Source organism: Xiphophorus maculatus, chromosome 9 (genome assembly GCF_002775205.1).
Source record: "Xiphophorus maculatus strain JP 163 A chromosome 9, X_maculatus-5.0-male, whole genome shotgun sequence".
Lineage (NCBI taxonomy): Eukaryota > Metazoa > Chordata > Actinopteri > Cyprinodontiformes > Poeciliidae > Xiphophorus > Xiphophorus maculatus.
This window is the reverse complement of record NC_036451.1, coordinates 22,531,995-22,551,968: the sequence shown is the minus strand read 5'-3', so window position 1 is coordinate 22,551,968 and position 19,974 is coordinate 22,531,995. Positions and strand designations below refer to the sequence as shown.

At 40.7% G+C, this 19,974-nt stretch overlaps 1 protein-coding gene across 1 annotated transcript in view; it reads left to right on the top strand.

Annotated features, from left to right (window-relative positions):
* Nucleotides 1-4,215: 4,215 nt before the first annotated feature.
* The window catches only part of LOC102216696 (protein-glutamine gamma-glutamyltransferase K-like), a 29,075-nt gene continuing 13,316 nt past the window's right edge, over nt 4,216-19,974 (top strand). The window contains exons 1-3 of the mRNA XM_014473546.2: nt 4,216-4,353; nt 16,836-17,131; nt 17,246-17,437. Of these exons, the coding sequence (XP_014329032.1) occupies nt 16,837-17,131; nt 17,246-17,437 (487 nt within the window). The 5' untranslated portion in view covers nt 4,216-4,353; nt 16,836. The remainder of the gene's footprint in view (nt 4,354-16,835; nt 17,132-17,245; nt 17,438-19,974) is intronic.

Sequence of the window (19,974 nt, the reverse complement as noted above, 5' to 3'; positions counted from 1 at the left end):
AAAAAAATAAAAATGTCAACCCTATACGCTCCTTCCACACTGTCGAAGTGTTTCCAGTTTACTCCTAAGATGATTTTGGAATAATTTCAAGCAGACGGTGTAATATTGGAAAAGGAACTTCAATGCATTCGCCATCAGATAAAACAGGCGCGCCTCAAGAGGGGTGTTTAGCGGTGTGTCATATAAGCCACCAATGATGCCAGAAATCTGTCATTGTTCCTTTATTTACCTTTTCACTGGCAGGGATTCAACATTGCAACACATCGAATCTCCTCTCTCTTTTTTTTACGGTCATGTCATAGCATTTTTTGGCAGTGGAGCTTTAGAGGAAAAACTCCTGTTTGGGAGCGTCCCATTCAAAACAACACGGCACACCTGTTGACTCAACGTAAAGTACATCGTTTTCTGACTGCAGACGGTGGAACAGGTTGGAAAATATTGCATCAACTTCAGGTTAAACAAGGATCATTCGTTTTTTATGTTGCTACTCATCTTTCGGATACTTTGATATGATTTCTAGGGACTGGGTTGGGTCTGTTCTCCTGTGATACGGTTTTCTGCGAAAACGTGAATGTCTTCTTATGAGATCAAATCATCCCACAAATCACAGACTAACCCTATTTCTAAGGATTTGGGACGCAAACAAACTGCAGCGAGAGCCGCAGAAACCTCGGAGCCGATACCAATGGCTGACCTAACATGATTGCTCCAAGGCGGCTTCAACGGGTCGTCCAGTAAGTCACAAAAAAGTCACGAAAAGGCTTTAGTAAAATATTCTGTGGACTGACGAGACAAAGTTGGGACTAATTGGTAAAAAACCTGTTGTTAAACCTAACAGCAGATTTCTTCCAGATAATCACGCTGCCAATCAAGCATGGTGGTGGTGGTGTGATCTTTGCTTCTTCAGCACCACCACGACTTGCATGAATTCTGCTGCCAACTATAAAGTTTTGTTGGAGAAGGTCTGGCCATCATTTTCAGGCTGTGCAGAAAGACGGTGATACAAAGCACAACAGCAACAAAAACAAAAAATAACACACATTTTAAAGACTCATCACCAGTAAACTGCTTGATGGGAGTTGTCACCAAGGCTTAAGTAAAACCAGAAATAATCCATAAGGGTGGCAATTTTTGTTCAGGCTTTTGTGATTGATGCCTCAGAACCTCTACAGATGAGAGATCCTCTGCGGCAATTGGCCAAAAGCTATTTATCATCCGTAGCTTTTTGATATTTACTTTTCTGCTTCTTTTTAAATTTCCAACTTGTTTAGCACCACTCAATTGGCTTTTCATTTGTTGTAGAGTGATTAAAAAAAACTCCTGGGAATCTTTCAAGTGTCTCCTGAGGCTAAGCAGCGACATTGGGCGAAAGTCCAAACATTGAATGTTTGTAATAAACCAAACCCTACAGAGCCTTTGATGGTGTGCTTTTGTTTTTAATCTAGATCATCTAGGGCTGTGGTGATATGTAGGCTATTCAGTAGCAATGTGAATAACCTCAACTCTTCACTACAGCACCAGGTTTACAATCCAGATTGATAAATTCAGACATAAACTCAGACTGACCTCTTATCTCCAGAGTTTCTCCTGAACATCTTGACTTGCCTTTCTTCCAGAGTTAGCTATGTAAGCATGTTGTGTTTTCCCTAGAGAAATAGATAAACTCACAGGTTTTCATATGACCAATACATTTCTCTTTATTTAACTCACAGTTTTAAATTACAGACATATTAGCAGCAGTTTGCATACGATGACTTTTAGGCCACGGCTAACTCCGCTAAGCTAGCATGCTGCTATTGAAGCTCCAAGCTAATACCCGCCATCAAACAGAAACAACAATAAATCTTTTAGTAAATATGTAAATGTGAGGGGGTTTTTTTCAACAAAAAAATAACACACTGAAAGCATGCTGTGTCTCTGTGTTATTAGAAAGACAATACAGCGTTGTAATTATGGCTTCTCAATTAGTTTGTTTTCAAATGATGTGACAGAATTAGTCTCTTAATTGCATTGTGCGTGTTAAAAAATTAATCTGCTAAGCCGTGAAGAAAAAATGTACTCGGTCAGTCACTGAGACACCATCCGGGTATTTCTTATCAAACTGAGAGGAAGACCGCTCCCTTTCAGAATTTGTCTGGAATTCTTGCGGACCCAGTTGGTTGTGTGTGACTAATGCGTGGGCTTTCTGCCACAGGTCTGAGTTTGGGTGTCACAGCAGGAGGGCGGTGATGAGAACAATTACCTTCGCAATGATTTCATTCCATTCAGCAGCTTCATCACTGTCAACTTTAATGTTACCTTAGCCCAGCAAAGGCCTGTTTATTAAATCCCTTTTTTTTTTTAAATAAAAGAACATGCTATTTCCCTCGTGAATGTATTAATAAATGAAAAATTACATCACGTACAATTACAGACGTTTGATTATAATCGTTTACAGAATCTGCCGTAGCTACGGGTCGGCGCACAGAAGCCAGGAGATTGTTTTGTGTTTTCATTGACTCACTAGGAGAAATGACAGCTGCTAGCAGACGTCTTCAGACACTTAACAAAAAAATGTAACTACTTTGGGTTTTTATTGGAGTCATTACACGAGGTGCGGCTTAAGGTCACTTTGAAAACAGGAAATGGGTCAACGTGTTTTATTTATTTACACCTTCCGATGACAGGTGAATAAATATATGTCAGCTTGATGCGTAAGTCCTGGACAGATATCGGACCATTCAGCCTGGCAGGATTGGTGGAGTTAATTTAGTTAGTTAGTTAGTTAGTTAATGTGGTCACTTTCACTTGTCTAAACATATTTGTGATTGTGACCGGAAACCTAAACCTTTGACTCATTTCTCTTGAGTAAATTTTTCTCGTCACACTTCATGGAGCAGGGTCTTCCTTCCTGATCGTCACATTCTCAGTCCTTTCTTCACGGTGGACAAGTGAAGAAACTGTTCCTACGGATCACAGTTTACAGAAAGCCTGAGTTTTGTTAGTTCTCAGGTTGCTTTTGAGCCTCTTGACTAATGGTCTGACAGCATTTCCAGGGGAAATGTGTGCAAAACTTCAATATTCTGCTAATGTTGGAAAAAAACACAAATTCACAATTGTGGCGTTTCCATTAAGAAACACAATTACAATCACACACGAGTAAGTTTGCTCACGCGATAAGTCACTAATAAAACATCCTCCTCCAACTACTTCCTGTTGTCTTCTTTGTGGTTTTCGCCAGTGGGAGCATTTGGTTGTTGATCATATGGCATTTTTTGATGGGACAAAAGCGTTTTCCATTGCAGTTTCACAAAATAAACTGCAATGGACATGGCCAATTTTTTTTAATTGGCGGGTTTTCCATTTAGCGAATTTATTCTTGAAATGCCAAAATGTGCAATTATATGGTCAAAGGAAATGCAGCTATAGTTCAGGCTTGTACAGGGTTGTGTGTTCGCATAGAACAATGATCCCAAACACACATCCAGACTGTCTTTGCTGACCTCAGTCTTATAGAAAACGTTTGGACTGTGTGAGAAACCCAATGAATCTTAAGTTTGCATGTCTGATCATAAAGGTGGTAGAAACACGACCGGAGCTATTTGACAGCTGGCAAACATGTGACTGAGGTGTCATCTGATAAAGTATTCAGACCAAGTATTAGTGGAGTGCTGTGTTTAGGCCTGTTCAGGGTGTTCACCTGCTAGACTGGCCTTTGATTAGGACAACATGAAGGAACCACATTCCTTGGTTTAAACCAGAAGAAGAAAAACTCGTTCAGAAAGAACGTGACTGTGGCTGCAAGGATAATACACAGTCATGACAGAGAACAGACATTTAACGTGGATACATTCAAAGTGAAAATATACACACATATATATACTGTATATATTTATAGATATACTGTATATATGTTTTTCAGTATAGATATTGAAAAGCATAACTTTATGGTGATAATTCAACATAAGTCGCAGAAAAACCTCAAACACTACGCTCCATTCTTTAAAACAAGACGTTTAAAGGAAACTTGACCTCTTCACAAATCTGCACAAGTGAACCAATGTTTTCTGCAAGTTAACACAGAATCGCGCTGATGTTCTTCTTTTACTGAAGATACCGACTGGCCTCCTGCTCTGTCATCAAAGAAAACCCGGAAACAAACAGGTTTCCTAAAAACAACAGCACTGTGTTTCTGTTCATGTGAACTGTGTAAGGGGCTCCTTGCAGCCGGTCCTGAGTGAAGGAGGGTGTGTATATATGGGTGTGTCCTCGCAGTGCAGCCAAGTATTTAAAGGAGTGAAAGGTTGGCTCGCTGCAAACAGCTTGTTTCTCCCTCCAGTCTGCATTGTTGCGTTTCTGCTCCGAATGAACTGAGTGAGTTTCTCCGTCTTTGTTCAGCCTCGCTGCTGAACTTTTAACACGCATTGTATTTGATCAGATATCTAATCTAGAGTTGGCTCAGACTTACTTACAGGCACTTTTGTGCTGAAAAGTGAATTTCATGGCCAACATGACTTTATTATTGCCTTTTTTTTTTAATGTAATGATGTATTGCTATAACTATGCATTACTTTGTTTGTACGCTGGTGTTTGCGCTTTTACGTCGCCGTTTGTGTTTGATTTGATGTGATTTCCTGAAATGAATTCCCATCCTTTATTCACATTTGTGCAAAGCGGCCACAGAGGATATTTAAAGTGAACTTTGCTTCACAGAGAAAGAAGTCTCAGCAGGCCCTGTCTAAATGCTCTTTATTCAGCAGGGGTCGCTACGTGGTTGGCATCAATGCTCCTCAAGGCAAACGGGTCACGAGTGCACGATGTTTGTGGGCAAATAATCTGACTTTTGTTAACAGCAGCACAGCAGCACATCTGCTGATGGTGGTGAGAGAACAAAAAAAAAAAAAATCTTTTTTTTAATTTTTTATCTCAGGATCAGTTCAAGATCACTTCATTTACTTCATTCATTTACAGTTTGAAGTTTTTTTTGAAAGAAAAGGAACAGAAGGACAGAAAAAATGAAATGCGATCTAACCCTTCACTTAAAAAGCCAATTTACTAAAATATAAGCAACTAGACGTCAATTAACCAAACATGGAGACGTCTATAAACAATTTAGTGACTTGTTAAGAGTCCCACTAACATCAGGTAGCTGCTGTTATGTGTTTTATCGTGAGGGTGATGGGATCAGGGGGACACGCGGGGCTCAGATGGGTTTATGAACATCTTGCTGCTTGTTCATAAAATCAAACAAGTTATTTTTGGATTGTCAGCCTCTCAGTTTTGGTGGACAGCCTAAGCGTTCAAGCTGCCAGGTTTGAGGCTATCTTGGTCTTCTAACGAAGAGGTGTGAAAAGTTTGACAGGATTATTGATGCTTTATAAACTAACTCCTGCTTTAAGCTTCTGCACCGCTTCCTCTCTGACCTGTGTGCTGTGTTGGTCTCAAGCAAACCTCCGATGCCTTCACAGAAATAATATTTGGAAAAAAAAGAAGAAAAGAAAAAAGCAAATATAAAAACATTCTTTTGACTTTTATGTCCTGTTTTGTGTGGGTCTGTCAAATAAAATCTCTCAATGGGTTAAAGCTTGTGATGTGACCAAATGCGAATGCTTAAAAAAAAAGAGTGGGTGAATGATTTTGCAAGGCAACGCTACATTTATTTACACGGTGGTGTCTGCGTAGCCTGGTAAAATCAAATAGTTTTTTCTACGCTGTCTTTCGGACCGATGGTCTGGACCTTTGCTATTCAGATACGTGAAATCTGTTTAAAGTTTTAAATTTTACCCAGGCGTTGCCAACGCTGACATGAACGACTTAATCCTCTTCTCCCGCTGCTATCGCTGAAACTACCAGCAGGATACAAACCTAAAACAGAGCAAAAGCTCAACATCGTCCTCCTGTTCCTGTTGAAATTCAGCTTGCGAAATCGATTTCAATGGGAGAAATCAGATGGAGCACTGAACGGAGATGAGAATCCAGCTGAAAAGGAAGGCAGTGTTTGAATTCCTTTTTTTATCTTCTAATATCGATTCAAGGATCCTTCAGAAACAATGTCAACATGAAACGTGGCGTTCATGGAGATCAGCGTTTTTCCCTGGACCTTCCCTGCAGCTGGGTCATTTATGTTATTTGGGACTTTCCATCAATCTGTCTTTTTAGAAAGTTTAGTGAATGCAGCTTGATTAGACTGAGAGCAGGTGACTCATTCGCTGCAGAAAGGTACATTTTACTTTCTTTCTTTATTATCCTTATTATTATTTCAGCTTAAAAACGGTGCCGCTGTCCTTGTGCTGCAAGGTCCACTCACTGGCTGCCTTTGACTAGATTTCAAAGCATACCATCACCTCTTACATCGAGCATTCAGCCAGCTGCTCCGGTACGCTGTCAAACCATCAGCGGACAGACCGGGGCGGGGTTATTCTGAGCCGTATGCACCACTGCCGTCAAGCTGGCCTTCATATGGTCTTGATTAAGGTTTTTTCCCCTTTAGTTTACGGTCCAGCTTGTATTTTCTGTCCAACACTAACTGTCCTTATGAAAATCTAATGCCTCCTCATGATTGTGATTTTTTACACACAGATCCACAACCTCCACTCCGACAGATGCACGAATGATTTGTATGACAATTCCTGCAAAAACTTAAAAAAAAAATCTGTTTTCTATAAAGGAAGGAGGAGTGAGTGAGAATATGCTCAGGCAACTCATACGCACAATCTTTAATCGATTTAAGCTTGGTGTGGTTCAGTAGAAGCAGGGAGGGGGGAAAAGTTGGAAAGTGTAACTTTTCTTGATTACGTATCTGTTAAATAATTTCTGGATGCTACAAATATCTGTACCAGTAGGGTGCAGGAATAGAAGCTCGGGGGGCTTTTGGAGCACCTTGAAAGGGAGTTTATTAAGGGAACAAGTGTTTGGAGATTATTTTGTTTTTCTGGCACCAGATGATAGTTGTCTCTTGCGTCACTCTGAGCACAGAAAGCCCTCCTCAGACCGATGTATCACGCTCCGTCGATACATCTGTCTGTCTCTGTTGATCGTCTCCACGCGAGGCATTAGGACCTAATAGACAGGCTGCGTGCTGCAGATAAGGCAGAGGATGCTGTTATTTGTTGCTCACCCCGATGTCGCCTCTTTGCCTTGCAATACAAGTTAAGCAAATTTTAAAATCCACACGGCGACACAAACAACTGATTGCATCCGGTGCAGTTTTCATTCATGCCTCAGTCGTCAATAGGCACAAAAGGTAAGGATGGATAGGCAATGAGGAATGTCTCGCTAACGCCAGGTTGAACACCATTTTTCCTTCACAGCCGCTTTTGAGAACATGGATTCAACAAGGTTTAACTAGGTTTTTGGGCCATAATACCAAATGGAATCATCTATTGCGCCGTATCCCAAATGTCCGCTATTGGTTTGACTGTGGAGGACATTGGAGTTGAGTAACATCGTTTCCACGTCCAAGAACCAATCTGAGATCGTTTAAACTGGAGGCAGCCATCAGAGGACGGGTCCATCCAACCTCCACACTGAACAGGATGAATCTACGTTTTCATGTTGGTCACACCAGACTCTGAGCAGCAGCATCTTAGTGTTGAAGCTGAACTAAGTGCTTTTCTGATCTGTTTTTGTCCATTCTAATGAGCCTTTAAGAAGCGTAACCCATTTCAAGCTCTTGAATAACAACGGTACCACCGGTTCCTCTGCTGCTGCAGCCCGTCTGCTCACAGTTTTACTTTACTGCGCTCAGAGTATCTATGACAACCTCACAGCTGTCATCATGTGCTCATAGCTCTATATCAGAGGAGTAGAGATGATTTTCCACTGGATGACATCATCAGTCATCTTACAAGGACTGCTGATCAACCTCTTTTGCTTTTGCCACTGCGCTTTAAATTTCTGTCTGGCTGTAAGTTTAGAAAAACACTGACGTCGGGAATGTGATGGACTTTCAAAGCAGCCTTTTGCATCGAAAGTCTCAACTTTGCATTAAAGTGTCATTATTTACAAAGTAACACAAAGTTGGCACTTTTAATTGACTTTAAAGTCAATTTTGCATTAAAAGTGTCATTATTTACCAAATGATACTTCATAACAACAGTAATAAACATTCATAAAGACTCCTTCATGTTCATGACAGGTGTTATGTCATGTCTATGACAGTGACATGTCAGTCTTATGCACGCCCGTCAAATAAAGAATTACCAAAAAAACAAAAATGCACCTTGTTGCCACGGTTCTGTATCGTCTCAACTGTTTGAAAGTAAAAAGTGAGCAGAAACTCTTCCAGCTGCATAACATCCCAAACCGGAGGGATTGATAATATTGTCTGTAAGTCCAAAGACAGTTGTGCAAAAGAGATCAGTAGATATATTTAGACCAGCCCTGTCTGGTACCAGCAGCCATGCCAAGTTCAAAGTGTCTTCAATCCTCTTACTTCCACATTGTGATGCTCAATGCGAACGTCAGTAAGTCGTCCTCAGCACGCCTGGACGCACCGAGTTGCAGCCATGTGGCCGTCTGGTTCGCCGTTTACGTTAACAACCAGTTGAACAGATGTACCTCATAACAGAGCGACTGGAACATACTGTATATATGAGATGAATAGTGATGAGCAGTGTTGGCGAACAAACAAAACCAAGAGAGAATGAATATTCTGAAAGGAACGGTAGCATAAAGTTTCACAAGGGAACTTTCAAAGTGTTTAGTGTTTTATTTAAAAATGTTCACGCTTCAGAAACTAAGTTAAAGTGATCCCCTGAATGAAATGATTCAACACTTGTATTTCAGTGTGTATTAATGTGAAGTTGTTGTGGGATTTTCTTTTTTCTACATTTTACAGCCACTGGGTTGACATGTTATCTTAGAGTAAAACATATTCTGTATTACAGCTCTTAAGTGGTGCAGTAGTTTTACCAACACGGCAGGCCGCAGGGTTATTTTGACATGCAATTTGCATTTAAAGCAGAACAAGGTCGAAGTTGTTTTGTTTTTTAATTATGTTTTCTTTCAGTGTAAGACAGGTGAAAGGTGTGAGATTAGGTGAAATGAACCCACCTTGTTGTCAATGAAACAGAGCTGAATAGATTTGAGGAGCCGTGGATGTTTAAAGCTCGAGACTCATGAACACAAAACTCCAGGTTATCTCAGGGAGTGTTGTGTCCACAAGTGTTTCTACTTCACTTAAAGACCAAAGGTACCAAAGCAGATACATTTAAATTCCTCTCATTCATTGTGGAGCATCTTAATTTCACATTCAGTCAAAATGTGCCTCTTCTTTCCTATTGTCAGTGAAGGTGCACAACATCATTGTCATACGGACCGTGTGTGTTCCAGTAAAATGGTGTTTAAATAGAAAAGCCCCACAAATTCACTGTTCAAAATGCCACTGGATTTCAGGCTTATTTAATGCTGGTATGAACATGTTCATGATAACATATTGAGCTCGAGGCTTAACCTGACCAAAATCTGGAAATGTGAGCTTGGTTTGTGAAGTTAGAGGCGTGAAGCTGCGCAGGGTCTGCCTGCTTAACTAATGAAGAAGCGACGAACCAATTCGCCTCGCACATGTCAGTGAAGGGTATGTTATAAAACTATCAATCTATTGTTTTCCACTTGACATCGTATTCCCATCAAACAATTCAGCCTAACTGTTCCAACCACTTCAGCTGTATAGAAACCAGTGCAGAACTCAACGTGAGCCCAAAGCACAAACAGAATCTTGTTTAACCCTTTACTGAATATGCCATGATGTAGATTTTTTTTTTTTTTTTACCAATAAATTTGGCATGGCAAGCAGCTGCTCAGTGATACAGATACAGGCTCGTGCGCCGCATTCCCCTGGGAGCCATAGAAACGGTGCCCTACTTAGTTGGCCTGTAAACACAGCAGATGACAGACTCTCATCTCCGGTCACACACACCGTATCGGGCAAACAGTCCAGCATTCACCGGTCAGATTATTCGAGGTGCAGTTGAGGAGTTTTGTTTTTGTTTTAGATATAAGGTGCCCAGTGAGCAGACTAATCGCAGCCTGTGGATACAGCTTCATTCCACGCTGAATTTCTCATCAAACTCACACGCCTGGCACCGAGGCGAGCGCTGCGCAGAGGATCCACCCCGCCGACTTCATTTAACTCTAAAGGCCAGGCGATGTTTAGTCAAACAATTTTTCAGCATGGACAGCTCTCCGTACGGCAAACACGGTCAACTGATAAGAAAAAACGTTCTAACAAATGCTGCACAGATGGAGGAAAGAAATCATAGGAATAAGTCAGCTGTTATCTTTAAAAGCTGTGCCTCAGATCACAGAGGCGGAAAAACAAAAAGAGCTCTCATTTTATACTTAACCGTTCTGTATGCTTTCAGAGTCCAACGGGAAGAGATAAACATTCAATAGGGGATCAATCTTTGCCCCGACGACTGAACGTCTTCTCTCAAAAAGCAGCCTTTCTTGTAGAACAAGCTCTCAGGACGAGCGCACGGCTAAAATAAATCCTTCGTCAGGTCGAGAGAAGCGGTAGTTGATCATTTTGATAAAAGAAAAAGGGAGATTCCTTACGGTTAATAACGTGTCGTCCATAAACCTCCACATCAGTGCCGCGGGAATCAGGCAGAGAAGCCATCAGAGAAATACTAATCACACTTGAAGATAAATGGCTTAGAGACAGAAAATGAGTCAGATCACAGAATCAAAGAGCCATCAGACGGGTGCGGCGTGAGATCCGACCATCAAACAGTGTCTGGATCCAGAACCGGTAAACAGCAGCTTTAAGAAATCCCTCGTGAAAACAAACAAACAAAAACAAGACATGTTTCATCAGGATTATAAAGCTAAAAAAAATAGCTGGCAAATTGTAGAGCAAAAATAGAGTAAATACTACCAACAGTATTAGGAAAACCTAGCTGATGAGAAAATCCTGGAGTAGGTCCAAGATAAGTTTCTAGCAAATTTCTTGAGTTTTGTATGAATACATGAATATAATTTATGTAATAAATGACTAAAACACTAAAACATATTTTGTCACATTATGTGATTACAATTATATTGATATTTAACAAAAAACCAGGTCATTCGATTCAGAAATGTTAAAATATGTCAACAATTAGGTGCATATTTAAATACATATAAACATTGTACAGTTATCTCTGCATGTAATTAACTATTTATCTCTGTGTTGTGTACACTAAACCAACTTAAACTAATTCCACATCTGCATTAAAAAAAATACCCTGACATCTGATGGGCTAACTTGGCCCCGACAAGCCAACAAAAGAACAATTATACTGACTAAATAGACTAAGTGTTAACTGCATTTAGTTTTCAAACTGTGGCTGTTTCTTAAAATCCCCATTAAATAATAAAACAATCTAGCAAACCGACAAAAATGACGACAGAGACTCCAGCACCAAAGAATTAGAAAATGTAAACCCAGTTTTTGTTCAGCCACCTGTAACAGATCATCACACCTGGTCTGTGTAGAAACAGCCCCATCTAGGTTAACTGCACATTTCAACTTAAACTTTTATCTGAATTAGGCTTTAGGAAGCCGATCTGTTGGATAACAGTGCTGTGGATCGTATTTAAATCCATTTTCCCGTCTGGATCAATTCACTCTCCACACATGCGCTCACATGACCGATGCAGAGTATCGGTGCCCCGCTTTCTCCAATGTTATCTGAACATTTCATAGAACCTTTTGCAGATCGATAAATAATCACTGCACTCTTCCATTCAACTAATCCCACGGCTTTCGGGATTTATAAGTCAGGCCACTGAGACTGTCTTTGAAGGAGGGCTGATGTTTTGATCAGTGAACCCAGACGAGCTTCTCTATCCATCTTTTTCTGTCACAGTTTTAGCTGTTTTAAAGGCTATTATGTATTTTCCAGGCACAGAGTTCCATTTTATAGCACAATCAAGCATCTATGTTACTTTCAGTTGTTATAAAAATGCTGTATTAAACGTTACCTAAAGGAAATTTGAAGTCCTAATTCGACGCCCTGAAATTGGGCATCTGTCTCTTTAAGAAGCTCCTGCTCTTTCAGACACCCTGCCTTTAACACCAACGTGTTACGTTGCTTAGAACCGTTCTTAGGAACATTGGACTGACAAAACGTTCATATAATGAGCCCAGCAGATGCGCAGCTCGACCAGGTGTTTGCTGACTCCTGCTGCCGCTAGTCTGGAGGAGCTGAGTGGAGGAGGCACATAGGGAGGCCTGCTCTGTGGAGCGGAAATCAGCTTGGAGACCGCAGCTCCAAGGAGGAGCTTTGGGTAAATGGGCGGAGCTTTGTGGGAGCAAGCGTTTAGTCATGCCTGAATGGAGATTCAAGGATCCCTCAAACATTTGTGAAAATTTAAGCGTATTTTTGTTCAGAGAATAACATTAGAACACTCCTTTAAACCTTTGATTATTGCACTTACTATATTGTTGTTTTTATTAGGAGTTATATTTCATTGCAGCAATTTCCTGACTTATTTCAATATGTTCTCTTGTCTTGGCTAAATTAGCCTCTACTTAAAAAAAATAGATATGCACCTTATTTCTAGTCTTGTGACAGATAGAGTGAAACCTGTGAGCAACTACCAGTCCTACATGTTTACATGCAAACAGCGTCTGACCAACACATGCAAGTGGCCTCAGTTTTTGCATCTTTAAAACTGAGGCCACTCCGTAGTTGGTTTCCAACCCGAAACCAGCCACTCCGGTGCCGCTGCTGGAAGTCGACGACGTCCTGCAGTACAAGCAGGAATAAGGTGGATAGTGTGAGACGAGTGTGACTGCAGTGAAAGGAAAAAAATCATTTAGAGCTTTTTTACACACCTTCACCAGGGGTGTCAACATATCTGCAGGGCATTGTGAGTAAACCAAGCAGTGCACTAAATCAAATTCAATAGAGCTACTGTTCACGGCAGCTAAAACCAGCTTTAAGATGTTGGGGGACAAGATTCTCCTTTTAAACACTTTGCTGCCTCTTCACTGACTTGGCTGTGTCAAAACCAAACAGGAACTAAGAGCTTTAACTGGCGACTGGGTACCAGATGAGCAAATTGGAGCCTATTTTACATTTTCAGCGTATAGGATTACTTTTCATTTATGACTCCTGAAGGAAAAACAACACTTTAATCAACAGTGTCAGTCCTGTTCACTCTCGTCTGCTTCATAAGCCGCCTGACGTTGTCGGGTTGGAAGATCGCTGTTTAGTCAGGTTCGTTCTCGGCTCGTCTGTCAGCAGAACGCCACAATCCTGAGCTGGGAGGGAGGACTTCCTCCTCCTCCCAGCTGCACGACCGCTGATCCTCCCGCCTGCCACGGGTTTGTTGGTATGTGAATAAGCCGTGGACTCACCGTCACTTCGTCTCAACCTGGTTGGCTGTCACATTCCCCGAGAGGAACGTTCTCCCCGCGTGCGGGAAACGCTTTCGGTCGGTTCGAGGCTCGGTCAAGACACGGGAAGACAAAATGCTTTGGTGCTCATGTAAAGGCAGCTTGTGTTTAACTTCCCCTCTGTACGGGTCAGTCCCCAGAAAGAATTAGGCCTACTATTACTTTTGACTTTTAGTAGTATTACTAAAATGCTGCATGGTTTTGTTGTGTTTGATGTCAACCATCTATGTTATCCGAAGCCCTTTGACATACAAATGTCATATGGAGTAAATGACACTGCTCTGTTTGTTGTCCCATATTGCTATCTTTGGTGAACGATGTTTTGGAGATGGTTAAACTGACACTGTTACAGTAATTATGTCACTGGATCATAAAGTTGAATAAATGTTGTCACTGTGAACTTAAGACTTTGTGATTATTGTGATTGGTAGATTTTATAAAAGCCATATATTGCTAAAATTTAGCATTATATGGTATATGTGTAAAAGAAAACTGGAGAAAGGAAAAAAAAAACACAATAAAGTGTATATTTTTAAGTAAATTTAGTGTAAAATTAACTCCATAAAAATAACATTATTACTCTGAAGAGTGTAAACAAACAATAGTGTTAAATAATTTGACTCATTGACTTGTTGATTTTGACACTAAAATGAGTAAAATTAACTCTGAAAATTTGAGTACATTTTACACTATTTTCGAGTGGGACCAAATATTATCTGAAACAGAGTTAAATTCAAATGACACTTCGTTTTTTACTGTTGCACTCTTCCACCTCCAGCTACGGTTGGACGCCACAGATGCTTTCGCAGCCCGACGTGTTGCACAAGTTTGTGACGCTTCAACTTCATGCGCCGGCTGCGATTTTATCGCTTTTCCTCTACAGACGGGACAAAAGTCATGCATTTATTTAATCACATATTCTTCAAAGAATGTTTTACTTCCCCTCTGAAGAGGAAGATATTAAAGAACAAATGACTGAGTAAAAAATATGAAATAACATAAATATTATTGGCAAACTCATGTAAAAACAGGGCAACGCCCCCCCTGGACCACAGCTGCTCATTCAGCTCCACTGCCTTCTTTCTGTTGCAGTGAAATTGGTTCATGAGTGTCTCACTGAAGCTTACCCACGATGCATACGCGACATTCTCAGTAAAATAAATTGTGTTTTTATGCATCATATCTAAATATCTCTAAAGATAATGACAAATATGAACACTTCTATGTTTTTATTCTTTTCAATTTATTCTCTAAAGTTATTTATTCAGACCCTGTTGGTAATCACACAAACTTGCTTGCTTACATAGGAACTTAAAAATTGTGGATTTGTGTGAGCATGGAAACCATTTCATTCGCATTTCCAAATAGCACACTTTGGAAAAACAAATGATTCTGAAGATGTTTTAAAGGTTTGACCCCCACAGTTCATAAGATTTGCAAGGTGGAATCAATGAGAAGTAAATTACATGAAAAGTCTTAGTACAGCCCCGGATTTACACGCTGGTGTAATAAATTAGCCTTTATAGTATATAGTATAGCCTTCAGAATCGAGCCCAATTAATTCAATGTTATCTTGCATTTCTTTTTGATATCCAAGCATTTAGAGGCGTTTATCTACACCAAACACTTAAAATGTTCAGCTCCTTGATATTTTAAATAGTTAAAGATTTTTATCCAATCGACTGTGCAGTGATTACATTTGTATTCTGTGGAATAGGATTTTATTTAGTTCAATTTAATACTACACTGGCTTTCAGTCTCATGAAATTGCAGTAGGTACGGTTTATAAATATATGTACGCTACATATATTTATTTCTTAAAACTTTCTCTGTGTCCCGACAGCATAATATGAGACAGATGATCTCTGAAAATAAAATCAAACTCCTCTTTCTCCTCGCCGTGGTCCTACTGCCATCTGCAGAAAAACGCCGCTCGGTCGGAAACAATCAGTCAGAACCGGGAAGATGGTCTCACCAATGTCACAAGGCCGCATTTCCATTACAAATGTGTGCAAGACTGTTTTCGATATTACCGTAATGTCAGAAAAACACAATTTCGCAACTGCGGTGTCTCCACTAAATAAGAAATGAAAATAAAATCACTCTTGAAAGCGTCTGTGCGGGTAAAAAGTCATTAAAAATGATGGCGGCGACGGATTTAAACACACATATTTATATTTCAGGCTAGCGCTCGTCGTCAGCCACTGGATGAAAAGTTGCCTTTCTGCCTCATTTACGGGCAGGTCTACATGATTTCTGCATGCGCTAACAGAAATGCTGAGCACGGTAAAAAAGTAAAAGTAGGGCACTATAACACAACCCTGTCTCCCACTACATGCTAAACTGCTGCTCCATCTGCACTGATGAAGATTAACTCGCCTCAGCATGCTAATTTCCTAAAGTGGGCCCAACAAGAGGGCAGACTGATCTGTTTTCTGCTTTACATGGCTCATTTTTAATATATATATATATATATATATATAATTATATAATTATTTTTACCACTTATATTAGAGCTAAGACTCTTTATAAACTTTAGTCCCAGAAAATGTAGGTGAGAATTTGGACAAGTGTGTCTCAGTGGGTAGAACAATCATCCTGCAGAGGGAAAAAAAGCTGTTTGTTTTTACACTCTGCATCCCGAATCACACACAACATTCAGGACAGGCACAGATCAGAACCGAGGCTCCAGAGATGCGGCAGGAGTCGATCTCCCACAAATTCTCCACTTTCGGACGTGTGGCAAGGTAAACGAAAACGAAACAAAAGGAAACCGTGTGACAGCAGCTCAGGAAAGAGGCGAAAGTGGACCACATCGTTCGTCCACACAGAGGACGAAAACAAGCTCTGGACAAACAGAGGACAAGAAGTCGATAGGAGAATCTGAGGCTTTCTGTGAAAAAGCGATTGGAGAGACGGTCAGGGCTTGTTTTCAGAGCCTACGACGTTCCCTTCCCCACTTTCAAATAAACTGATGCTTCACATGGATTTAAAAAAAATGACTGGCCAAGACACACAAAGCATAACCAGGCAGAATTTAAATAAGAAGTGGCTATTTTGTTTATTCATATTTCACTTTTAGTTTATGTGTAGCTACAGGTGACAGAGATTAAACAAACAAAAAAAAACAAACACAATTGCATCTAATCAGAATTTCTTCCGTTCAGAGAAAACATTTTGCGTGGGAGTCTTCTGTAATGAAGCTGTCAGTCCACATCAGAGGATAATGTGTCGATTCAAAGAATTAAAAATGAAGCGAAGGAAAGCCAATTTCCTCTCTGCAGAAATTAATTGGGCAACAAATTAGAATAGTTAGCTGCTGCAGTTTAATTAGATGTGATGATTTTTTTATTTTATTTTATTTGAGCATCAGCTGTGGCTGGAACCGCAAGGAGAAATATGCTGTGCAGTATCCATTCAGAAAAATGTAACTGTTCAGAGTTTTTCTTCTTCTTCTTCTTCTTCTCAGGATGCCACCAGTGATTCACTCAGTCAGAGACAGCTCTGCCGTCGGTCGGTTCCCAACTGTCACTTTGCCGTTTGTGGAGGACGTGGAGGCGGACAAAGAGGAACCGGCAGAGAATGACGTTAACGAGGAGAGCGCCTGCCGACGGTGGCTGCGCAAGGCGTGTCCGTGCTGTTATAAACGGCCAGGCGGCGACGACGACGACGTTGCGGAGACCGTGGTCACCGGGGTGGATGATCCAGATAAAGAGGAGGGGGCAAATGGAGAGAAGCCAACCGCTGAGGAAGGCAATCTAAATGGTAATACGAGAACACACGTCTCAAGTTAAAATAATAAAAAATCATATATATATTCATATATATACACAGCCACAAGTTTAACTTTCAAAGTTTTTTTTTTTGTGCTTTTCACAGAACTTCTTCTGAACGTCCGATCGATAGATCTGATGAAAAGCAAAACGGGAGAGAACCTGGTGGAGCATCACACCAACCTCTACCAGAGCGACAAGTTCGTCATCCGCAGAGGGCAGAGCTTCCAGATGTGGATAACCTTATCTCGACCTTTTGACCCCCACACAGACAAGCTTCATCTGGAGCTGAAAACAGGTGAGTGAAGTAAATCCAAACCCTAAATTCAAAACCACGTCACGGATCCCGAAGGGAACGTGGAATTTTGCAGCGACTAGTCTAAAGTATTTACGTCACTCTGGGCTTTTTCTAAAAGATGTTCTTGGCACTATTGGCCCTTATTAAACGGTAAAGTGACAAGAAAGAGGGCAGGGAGGAGGGGAGAGACGTGCAGCAAATGGCTTGAGACCGGGAGTCAAACCAAGGACAACCGTGTCCAACTCTCTGCACCTGGTGCCTGCATTCCACCAACTGAGCCACTTGGGCTTTTTTTTGTTTGTTTACGACATTGTAGCAGCAAAGCTGTAGCAGACTGAATTTTATGTGCTAATGTTCAACCCTTCTTTACTCTGACACTCCGAAGTTAAATCTAATACAACCAATTGCTTCACCTATTTAGTAAGTAATGCACGATTGCATGATGGAAGAAAAAGGAAAATATGGTTTTGAATTTTCCACCAATAAAAATCTGAGAAGTGTGTCGCTCATATCCTGAGACAGAACTTTCCAAAGCTCCTTTTCGTGTCTCCAAAAACTATAGAATGAAATTATTTCCCCTTTTTTTTGACAAAATAATTTGGCGCAACTGGAAGTTGAACCGTTTTGCTAGTCTATGTTCAACCGTATATATGTGTTTTTATTTTTTATTTTTATTATTATGTAGATTTCTACTGTCTAGATAGACTCCGTTCTCCAGTTTGGTAACTTCTGCAAAGGATTTGATTGGACAAGATGGGTTCTCTAAAAGGAGTTGCTTAAAAAAAAAAAAAAAAACAATGCACCACACACTTTTCATATATCAATTTGTAAGGAAAACATCTAAACCCATACATCCTAATATCCTCACCTTCCACTTATTTGTTAGTCTTTCTGCTTGTCAATCGCATGAAATACATTTGAAGAGAAACAACTCAAGGTTCATAAATACTCTCCATATGTGATCATACCAGCAAAACGATTTCGCAAAAGGAAAACTGTCTACAAAATGGCATCCCAGTTAGAAACATCCCCCCCCTCGCTAATTAGCCACGTTCTCCACCCTTAAACTTGATTCCTCAAAAGCCATATGTGAAACTTGGCTGGAGCCGCACAGCAACACACGACTGCTGAGGTTTCTGCTGACAGCAGGCAGGGGAAGGTCAGATTAGAAAGAAGCTCAAGTATCATTTGCAAAAAAAAAAAAGTCAGGCTTTTAAAGCGGAGATATTTACATAAATGGAAGAATCTCATGACTGCTTAATAACCTGGGTGGCGTGAAAGCAGGCCGCAGCACGTAAAAGTGTTTTCACTATTCGAATAAAGAGGATTCTGTCAAACTTTTCATGTGGACGGGTCCTCCGGGTTGGATGCTACTTCTCAACGCGACGACTGCTGGAACAAAGCTGAGCCTGCATCAGGTTTTATCAGAGGACAAAGTAAAGTATGGAGCAAAAGCAATTTCTATATTGGTCAAATTAAATGTTGACAAGATTCGGTGATTGTGTAAGAAATGCCATCTCTCCAACGTGAATCGGAAAAATGTTCTTGTCATCCCAATAAAAAACATGAAAGATGTTTGCCTGATCGCTCTCTCAGCGGCAGGAAGTGAATTAATTTGCAGGGGAAGCGCAAATGCACTTGAGCGCTTTGTGTTTTATCCGAGACAAAGAGAAACATGAAACATTAACAGATTTTTTTTTTTTTTTTTTTTTTTTTACAAAGACAGGCTAATAATTGGATGGATGTATCTGTCTTTACATTCCAGCCACGTTTCAGACTTAAGTGCTTAACGTTAATTAGTATCACAGGCACCGTCGAGCTTTCCGTCAGTCATTCAGGACATTTAAAAGGAACAAGCGTCCTGCTGGGTCATCTGGCATCGTGGCGCGCGTCGCACTGAACACGAACCAGAGCAAAGGCAGACGAGAGCTGCTTAAGGAGCTCAGAAGGGAGATTACGGATCGTTATCTCGGACAGATAAATGCGGAACGGTTGGTTACAAAGGGTTCATTTCAACCCCGGGTTAATTAAACAAACCCCATCCTTTGGAGGAGAAGAAGGAAACAATCCAAATCCTTTAACGCCGAGCGCCACGTTTAAGGGACGCCGGTAATGATCCGATCATCGGCCTCATTTTGAGCCGTGTAGGTTGCAGGGATGAAAAGCCAAAACGCCTTCAGAGGGCCGGCTACCGTCCACCCAAACGGATGTCGACAAGTCCAAACGTTTCTGGGAAAATCCGAGACGAGATCTTAATCTGACAGAACGACGTCGAAAAGCGTTCAATACCGCCGCAGCCTGACCTGTGTGATCAGGCAGATTTAGATACTTCAGAGATTTATGGCAGGATATGGCTCCCATATAAAGTAAAATAAGCGTTTTGTTTCTGACGAGGTCGTAAATAAACCATCAAAGGAAAAGTTTGATTTGTGTTAAATATGGAATAAGGAACAACTTTAAAAAATGGCGGCAAATAAGTATTATTTTATTTGCAGTTATATTTATCGATAACGACTAACTGGTAAATCTGCATATTT